This window comes from Musca vetustissima, unplaced genomic scaffold (assembly GCF_032173495.1).
Source record: "Musca vetustissima isolate MV318-11 ecotype Yass unplaced genomic scaffold, APGP_CSIRO_Mvet_v1 utg25509, whole genome shotgun sequence".
NCBI classification, from domain to species: domain Eukaryota; kingdom Metazoa; phylum Arthropoda; class Insecta; order Diptera; family Muscidae; genus Musca; species Musca vetustissima.
Window position 1 is genome coordinate 581,906 of NW_026885149.1, and position 9,440 is coordinate 591,345.

Sequence of the window (9,440 nt, forward strand, 5' to 3'; positions counted from 1 at the left end):
TGCCGTTTTATAGGCCAAATGAGTGAGGTATTCAACATCTTGGTCCGATCTATCCAATTTTTTGTCATTTAATCTATAGGCCACTTGTAGCACTTGTACCAAATATCATCCACAAACGATAACTACATCTATTTTAGGCCGCTCTTTTTTTTTTTTTTTTGTATTGTAAATGACGAAACATTTTGCTGATTTCAGGGAATAAATATCGCAACAACACTAAATCATGATTTTCAATTGCAAATTTTAATTTTATATGGTAAATTCATCTCAATTTATCAAATAGATCCATATAACGCATATGTAAAGCTATGGTCTTAAAGAGAATGCAGCGAACAAGTGCAAAAGCAGGGTCACTAGTTCCATGCATGAGCAGCACTGCATTAAACCTAAACAGCTGTTTTCGCCTCATGGGTAACCAGCAACAAGATGGCCGAAATGTCAGAAATGGCGAGAGAAAAACAAAAAAAACATTCGTAGACACAGAGAACGAAGAAGAATAACACGACAAAAGAAAATATAAGATTAAGATATGCTGCATAGTGTCTTTTTTATTTGATCATGGTAATTAATTAATTTGTTAACTGTTGACTTTAAGCACTGCTATATATAGATATATTAGATATATCGCGTTGGAGATGGACACCGACATAAATGACGGCCGTGAAAGGCGTCAAATGATGAACCATCATCAGGTGCCTTTGCAAAGAAGTCTTCAGCAAGATTCAGTGTTTCTTGAAGAAGATATTGGTGATGATAATGACATGTGTACTCTTAATGGATTGCGGAATCTGGAAATACACGATTCGGAGGACATGCTTGATGACACCTGGACCGGCTTGGCAACAGAAGGTGGGGAATATTAACAAATTTGTCGGTATAAACTCATACATGTACACGTGTGTTTCTCTAGAATCTATGCCGCATGTTGGAGGGAGCAGCTCACGTCTTTTTGAAAACAACAGCAACAAGTTCAGTAGGTATGGACAGATAACAATGCTGTCTGAGGACTTGAGAATATCGAAAATTTTGAGGCGATTAATGGTTGAGACCAATAAAAAGGCTGCGGTAGACCTGTGTAAGAAACTCGATACGGCTGTTCGAAATCAGTCGAATGCCTCATACATTTGTCGCTCGTTCGACATTTTATTTGACAATATGGTAACTGTCCTGCGAAAGTGCCCCACCGAATGTTTGGAGAATGCCAGCGTCATATTGGGCATTATGGGATATATAAATCGCTACGACTTTGTTATCTACAAGAATAACTTAACAAAAACCTATGCGAATAACAAGTGTCTTCGGCAATATCTAATGACAGCTCTCCGAACCACTATAAGGTAAGTACGGATCTCCGTATAAGGAATTCTCGGAATACGATTTCATTTTCTTTGACGTATTTTTCCAGTTGCGATGCCGTAAATTTGGATTTGAAACCATACAGCGAAAGGCTTCTAAGTCTTTTAAAGGAATATTTGGAAAACGCTGAAGTTGCTGAAAACTTCATAGCCATTAGCGAAACAATAAGCGAGCTCTCCAAGCATTATAAGCAATCGTTTGTAAGACACTTCAACGACATTGTCGACATAATTATTGGATGGCATTTGGAAATAGAGCAACCCGCACATCTGAAGCGACATTGCGCCAAAGTTCTGCAGCAACTGGCAGAATACTTTTTGAGCGAAATGGACTTTACATTTGGTTTGTTGGGTCAGTTCATTGAGGATATCGAAGCTTGTGGCGATGAAATACTCGCAGAAAGCGTTACCATGAAATCTAAGCAGCAGACCGAAGCCCGTGTGGGTGCTTTTATAGGAGCGTTTACTTCGATCGTAAAAGCAATGGTGTCCAGAGGGTTTGTCTTTAATAATTTCGTCACTTCAGCCAACCTGTTTCAAGAAGCGAAAAAGGTCGTAAATAAAGTTGCAAAACAATGTTTTCAGACTGTCGCCTTGGTCAGCGAGGATACAATAATCAATTTGAACGAATTCTACTGTGTCATTTCTTCATATGATAAAAGCGTCGAGAACTTATGCGATTTGGAAAGAGTCATTGAACTTCAATTGGCCCACCTATCGGGCTTCAATGAGAATCAGCTGGTCAGTTTTTTATATATGGTCCTGAACATTGTCCGCCAATACCGAACACAATTGCCTTTAAGTTTTGTTTCGCTGATCATGAACAAGGAAAATGAACATTTGCAGGATTTAAAACTAAATTGTCGTTGCAAATCATACAAACTCCTCCTGAAGATCTACCACGAAATATTAAACATTAAAAATGTACCCCTCTTGCAAGAAGCATATCGGCACATTTTAAGAGATGTAAACGAAATTGTGGTACATTTAAAAAGTTCGCGCAATACCACAAAAAATCGAGCATTGAAATGGGAACTATTACTTAGTTTTTATCTGGCTGCTATATCTGTTATGGCCTGTCAGACATCCTCAATTATAGGGATGTATGCTCTGAATCCATCTATTTTGGAGCTACTTATAAATAATTGCCAGGCACCGAATGAGTCGTTGTGGACAAAATACCCAGTATTGCACCATGCATTATTATCCGTTATTGTGGAGCATTCATCGAAAAATTATAACTTTCGCCAGTCGTCGCGACTTTTGGTTCAACATCAAGACTCCCCAACTTCAGAGAACTTCAGCACTATATTAAAATTTTTGGCAACCATAATGCGTTGGTATATATCCGCCGAACTTTTGAACTGGTTTGAACAACTTCTGTTAGAATGCAAGGAAAACCATGGTGTATTGGCGGAGAACACTGATTTTCTAGAAATGTGCGAAAATACCGTAGTGTTTGCCAGAAAGAAGCCTATGTTATGTTTACGGCATTTGCAAACCATTGTAGAATATCCAAAAATGGCAACGTTTGTTTTATCGACTATTGCTGATATAGCATTCAGTCTAGTGGATGGAAACGATAAAGCACTGCAAGGCATTTGTTGTGAATTATTAGCCCGTTTACCACTGGATATTATATTCAGGACGAATGGTAGTAGTGAAAATGACGTATGTTCAATGGATTACAACCGAATAAAGAAATTATTTTATTGGTATAAAGCAACAGGAGCGTACAGTAGTTTGCGGGCTAAATATTTTAAAGTGTTCATTGAATCGTTGCAGCCCACATGGGTACAAAACAATAACGACGGGCTGTACAAAATATTTATGGAAAAAAGTTTCGTGTACTTCCAAAGAGAAAACGTACCGGAATATCTGGAAGCTGTACAGAGAAGCACTCAACTCTTAAATGCTCACTTACAATACGAAGCTGCCCGTTATTGTGTGCAGCAGAAGCTTCGCACAACGTTAGGCAAGCCCCAGGAATCTTTCCTCGCAATAGAAGCCATTGTTATGAGGTATGCTCGATTCCTGGCTGAAAATGAAAGCTTTCCTGACAATACCAAATCGGTTCGTAATATTACGCAAATGCAAAAGAATTGTCGTATGCTCTTGGGTTTTTTGGAAAATCTAGAGAAACACATTTACAATGCAGCTGAGGGCACCGCTTATGCCATGTTTCCTGCGGAGAAACCAGCTAAGACATTCTTCCGAGTAAACGCACCAACTTGTGCGGAGTGGTTTAAAAGAATACGAGCCGCTGTAAATTTAATTGGACTGTATTCAATGGAATCGGAAATGGTCATAAGATATTCAGAGGTAAATTTGAAAGTAACCAACGCTGAAAATGTGTTAAAAAAGATAGACATTAGAAATAATATTAATTTTAAATGGCGTTTATTTGATTTTCCTAACTGACATTAAATTTTTTAGGACATGTGTAGTTTTGCAGAAAAAAACGACTTAATAATGGTTTCCTTCAAACGAATTTTTTTTTACATTTGAACTTTGTCCTTCTTTTAGAGTATTTTGGAAAACGAATCAATATTAGCTAATCGTGCACATTTGGAGCGCACGGTTACTACCATGGTATGGGCTCTATTTAACTGCCGAGAAACAGAAACACTTAATGGCTTGCTTGTTTGGCTGAACTCGAAACACTGCAAAGGATTTGAGTGGATTCAGTATGTTGCCGACCACTCCTCTGAACATTTGGAGAAAGCAGCCGCTGGCTACTTAAGCGTTCTCCACGACACTTGCAACCCTATAGACACATTCACGAAGGAATTTATAGAAAAACAACTATGCGATTGTTTGTACAGTACCGGGAAATGGGCGGACCTATTAAGATTGGCCAAACGTCCTGGATATTCCCAGGTTCATTTACAATACATGGATAAAATCTATGAAAATAATCTGAAGCAAAGTTCCGGGTTTAACAGTGACAATGTTACCCAAGCTATGTGGAACATGACCGAATGGAGTGAAGATTTGAAGCTCAATAAGCCCCCCAAACAGATTGACGCCTGTTCCTTAACTGAAGTAGTTGGCAATTTGCGTGAAGCTTGCACCGCAAGATCGTTTTGTAATGCGGCCGATGACCTATCTTGGTTTGAGCCATTCAAGGATTGCTTAAAACAGGTCTTGTATCTCAGCATACAGAACAATCACGAACCGGGTACTGGATTTAATGTGTTGAATGAAACATTACTTCTTAACCATACGGCCAGCAGAATCGAAGCTATGGACCATATCGTATTTTGCAATACCAACGCCAACCATATTTCCACAGATTTGATTAATAAAATTCTAAATTGGTCTTTAATTGTGGACAAGGAATTGCGGAAAGAATATGTGCCCCTTTTGCTCGATGTTGTACATAAATCAACGCTAGATACCAATTTGGCATACAGTCAGTCGTTACTAGAAAAGTTTTTCCAATTCAAGGGCATCGACAAGCCACTGCCGCAAATTATCCACGAATTGAAATCAAATGAATTAAATGTGAAATTTGGTGACGCCGATGTTATCCATGGTTTGGAGGAGCTAATTAAATGCGTCCACATGCAAACGAACTCAATAGTTGATTCTTTAGAATTGGCATCAGCCTGTTGTGTTCGCATAATTGAGAAAGACTCCTGTATGTCGCCTAATTTGCCCGACAGCATTTCCAACATATTACTGACGATGTGTGATTGGATAGGTTCACATCGTGGACACAGTCACAATATAACGCACGGCAAGCAATTTCAGAGGCTGCAGAAACTTCTTCCAGATGTGGGTTTTTGCTCTGCTGCTGAAAAAAGGTTACCAACGTTTGAATATGCCGTCGGTAAACTTTTGAATGGCAGCATTTTATGTAGGGACAATTACGCGGATGCCTGGTTCTCATTCGGCAATTGGTGTTATCGATGGGGAAAGAAACTAATGGAAACATCCGGCAGCGGTGATCAGCAGGACCTTCATCGAAATCACTCGGTCATACAAAATATTCTAGGGGACCAGATTGACAACGATGTTGTAAAACAAATTGTGCAAATGTTGAACACTCATATAGCCAAAATCATGAGTGATGACAATGTCGAAGATGACGTGTATGTGGATGGAGCAAACAACCCCACTGAAAAACTGGAGAGCGATCTGAAAAAACTGTGCAACATATCATCAGAACAATTAAGTGCGATTATATCGTTATGGCGCCAGGAGCACAAGGGCGTCTACGGGTTCTATCAGGAAGCAACTCGGGCATACTTCAAATATTTAGCAATACAAAGCGATGCAGTATCAAATAAAAAATCCAACTCCATTAGTTCTGAAGTGGAGGATTGCACGTTCGTAACCACCACTTTGCGTTTATTGCGTCTGATAGTAAAGCATGCCCAAGGACTGCAGGTATTGTATCAGCATTAGAAACCACGCTAAGTGTAATTATTTACCGCGATTCTTCTATTACAGGAAGTATTGGAGGAAGGTCTGCGGAATACACCTCTGAGGCCCTGGAAAGTTATTGTTCCGCAGTTGTTTAGTAGACTAAATCATCACGAAAACTATGTGCGGCGCAGTGTGTCCGATTTGTTATGTCGTCTGGCCGTCAATCAACCCCAGTTGATTATATTTCCAGCGGTGGTGGGAGCTCAACAAGAGCTCAAACACTGCAGTGAAAGTACTGTTATGGATAGTCAGAAGCAACTAAGTAATTGTTTTGTGGCACTTCTGCATTCACTTTCAAGTCAGTGCCCGGACACGGTGATACAGGTGCAGATGCTCGTCAAAGAATTGAGACGCATTACGTTGTTGTGGGAAGAATATTGGATTCATGGTTTGGCCCTGCTTTATGCGGAATATTCTCACCTGTACAATTCGCTAGATGCAGAATCGAAGAAAGGTAGCTGTATGGATACGATGTTGCCGAAGTACGATATTTTCCGACAGCACTTGTTGGCAGACTTTAAAAAGCTGGCTTGTGTTACTGAAAAGGAGCCGGAAACTAACTATGAACGCAGTTTCAAGGAACGTTTTAAACCTCATATCGAAACCGTACTTAAGGAATTGGAAACTCCCACTGATCCCACCAAGCCTCATGAATATTGGCAACGAATCAAGCAGTTGTATAACACATTCCAGCAAAAGCCTCTTAGAGGCAGCTCATCCACCATGAGGGTATATGACGTCAGTCCCGTTTTGGCTAATATGCGAAATACAAGCATAGCAATGCCGGGCGTAGACACGTATGAGAAATCAGCAGTGTACATAAAATCCGTCGAAAGTACAGTGTTCGTACTGCCCACGAAAACGAAGCCCAAGAAATTATCGTTTTGTGGCAGCAATGGTCACAATTATACATATTTATTCAAGGGACAAGAGGATCTGCATTTAGACGAACGCATAATGCAGTTCCTCTCGATTTCCAATTCAATGATGATCCGATCGAATTATTCCAAAGGTACGGCAAACTCGGATAGCTTTAGAGCACATCATTATTCAGTAATTCCCTTGGGACCCCAATCGGGTCTTATCAGCTGGGTAGACAATTGTACGCCGCTTTTTGCGATTTACAAAAAATGGCAACAACGAGAAGCTGCTTTGAAGCAACAACAAAAAGAACGTCAATCGTTGAAATCAGCAGAACTGGGTGTACATAGCCCCTGCGTGGGCACCACTCGGCCTTCGGAGTTATTTTATAATAAATTGACACCGCTGTTGGCCGAGCGAAATGTTAAAATTTCTGATCCACGTAAGCAGTGGCCGATGCCGGTACTGAGACAAGTTTTGCGGGAACTAAGCGCAGAAACGCCGAGTGATCTCTTGGCAAAGGAAATTTGGTGTTATTCCTCAAACGCAGTGGATTGGCGCAAATCAGTGCGTCGTTACACCACGTCAGTGGCAGTTATGTCTATTATTGGGTACGTGATTGGCCTTGGCGACCGCCACTTGGATAACATTCTAATAAAACTTGGAACGGGCGAAATTGTTCACATCGACTACAATGTATGTTTCGAAAAAGGCAAGTCCTTAAGGGTTCCCGAGAAAGTGCCATTCCGATTGACCCAAAATCTGAGAGCTGCACTTGGTCTGGTGGGAACTGAGGTAAGCGTTAAAAAAATCTTATTTGTATAATTTGTATGATATGCCTTTATTTCACACAACACTACTATATATGCCGGAAAGTTATTGTTATTAATAGTATATAGTAGCAGAATCGGCTGATGAAGATGGTACTGTATAAATAGTTTGCAATTGAACATCATTACACTGCAGTTTGCCAGTGGTAAACTCGCCTTCGGTAGTTTCCATCGCAGCACTTGATATAGAATAACCGCTTTCCTTTTTATAAACATCCGCTGAGGTCTTCTGGCGGCAATTCGGAGACTTGCAATGTATCAATTGTACAAAGGCTCTCCTGAAGTTTGAATTCTTCCATGAATAGATGATGGGATTTAAGGCTGAGTTAGTCATTGCCAATGTGAACGCTGCTTTATAGAGGAGTGGCGTTGTCTTGTATATGCTGAAGATCTGGGCACACGCAACAATGAAATATGGCAACCAACACATTGAAAAACAACCCATTATAAAAATGACCACCTGTGAGAATAATTAGACTAGATGTTATCATTGGGTGTTGATGAGACTCGCATAACACAAACACACACCTGTACGGATTTCCAATCAGGATGTAGCAAATTTGAGGATCGTTTGCGCCTGATGTTTCGCAATTGATTTGCTTGTTTCGAAGCTTCTTTCATAATGCGCCAGTACATGAGTAGCATCAATATCCAAATAATCGTGAATGATGGAGTTATTATACCAGCCATGTACCAAGGTGGTAGTACTTCGTCAAATTCACATTGGTAAGCTGTTTGCCAGTTATTCCAAAACATCGGTATAGCTGCCACTGTTGCACCAACGGACCAGTTAAATGTTATAATGAAGACTGCCACCTTCCTCGTCATGCACCTTTGAATAGAAAACAAATGTCCATTTTATAGAAACACCACTGGCTTGGAAAAGTCTTTTCTCATTTAAGATTTCCCTCAACGTCGTAGATTAAACAGCCGCAGGAATTTTGAATTTTTATAATGACACTGATTCGTACGTACTCACCTTCTGTAATGAAGTGCATACACGATTGCAATGTAGCGATCCACAGATATCGTTATGAGTGTCAATATCGATACACAGCATGCGAATATAATAAGGAAAAACCGAGTGAGACACAAACCATGTTTGTTCCCCAAGGCAGTGGTCAGATAGAAGGACAAGTGATATGGTAATGTTAGACCGACTATAAAATCCGAAACAGCAAGCGATAGTATAAATAAATTGGAGATCAAGCTACGCAAGCGGCGACAAGTGCGCACGGCAATTATTGTAAAGGCGTTACCGCCAAGTATGACGATAAACAAAACACCATTGGTGAAAGCCCATAGGACAGTGCCCCAACTCAATTCAAAAGCATCATTACTAGTAATTGCCGACCCAGCCGCTGTCGTTGTTTTACTATATGTACTGTTATAGTTATCCATTGCGTATGGCAGTCCGTGGCATCGTCACTTGTGCATTTCCCTAACAGCGAACTGTTCATGGGGTTTCCTCTTATCTACAAAAATGGACATACATATGCCCGCACATAAAACACTTTCGGTAAACCCTGGAATACCTCACACAGCCATGGAACATCAATGATTTGGTATTACACATGTTATTGGTTTGTTGCCGGAGCATGACTGAACGTCATAAATATTCTCAGTGAACATTAATGTGGGTTGTATACCCTTATTTAGAGATATAGCAGCGATTCTTTTAACTTGAAGATAAAATAGGGCTACAGAAAAATATAAGATGTAGACGTGCGATTAGACGGATTTGTGACGTGTAATTCTGTTATTTAATCACGAACGAACTTTTCTAATTTTGAAATATTTTTGTAGTTATTTTCACCACCCACGCCTATATTCTAACAACACTTCATTTCAGATAACTGACCAACTGTGCACCAAAAGTGATAACACTAATAAAAACAAATAATCATACGCATATCAAATATCTATTTTGAGTGAGTGAACGTTAAAGGGGTAGTCGCCA

At 40.0% G+C, this 9,440-nt stretch overlaps 2 protein-coding genes across 2 annotated transcripts; one reads left to right on the forward strand and one right to left on the reverse strand.

The window, feature by feature from the left end:
* Positions 1–635: 635 nt before the first annotated feature.
* Positions 636–7,475, forward strand: LOC133332265 (serine/threonine-protein kinase Smg1). The gene is made up of 5 exons (XM_061540650.1): positions 636–849; positions 911–1,337; positions 1,406–3,677; positions 3,882–5,750; positions 5,814–7,475. Exons 1-5 carry the CDS (start codon positions 636–638, stop codon positions 7,473–7,475), a joined length of 6,444 nt encoding a protein of 2,147 aa, XP_061396634.1.
* Positions 7,476–7,535: 60 nt separating this feature from the next.
* LOC133332266 (octopamine receptor Oamb) lies at positions 7,536–8,881 on the reverse strand. The gene is made up of 3 exons (XM_061540651.1): positions 8,460–8,881; positions 8,009–8,312; positions 7,536–7,940 (listed from the first exon to the last, which is right to left on the reverse strand). Exons 1-3 carry the CDS (start codon positions 8,879–8,881, stop codon positions 7,536–7,538), a joined length of 1,131 nt encoding a protein of 376 aa, XP_061396635.1.
* Positions 8,882–9,440: the final 559 nt, after the last annotated feature.

Coding starts and splice junctions, on each gene's coding strand:
- LOC133332265 (XM_061540650.1), top strand. CDS start 636: ATGGACACCGACATAAATGACGGCCGTGAAAGGCGTCAAATGATGAAC. Junction 1,338..1,405: donor GCTCTCCGAACCACTATAAG/GTAAGTACGGAT, acceptor GTATTTTTCCAG/TTGCGATGCCGTAAATTTGG. Junction 3,678..3,881: donor TGGTCATAAGATATTCAGAG/GTAAATTTGAAA, acceptor TCCTTCTTTTAG/AGTATTTTGGAAAACGAATC.
- LOC133332266 (XM_061540651.1), bottom strand. CDS start 8,881: ATGGATAACTATAACAGTACATATAGTAAAACAACGACAGCGGCTGGG. Junction 8,313..8,459: donor TATGCACTTCATTACAGAAG/GTGAGTACGTAC, acceptor TTCTATTCAAAG/GTGCATGACGAGGAAGGTGG. Junction 7,941..8,008: donor CTGATTGGAAATCCGTACAG/GTGTGTGTTTGT, acceptor TTATTCTCACAG/GTGGTCATTTTTATAATGGG.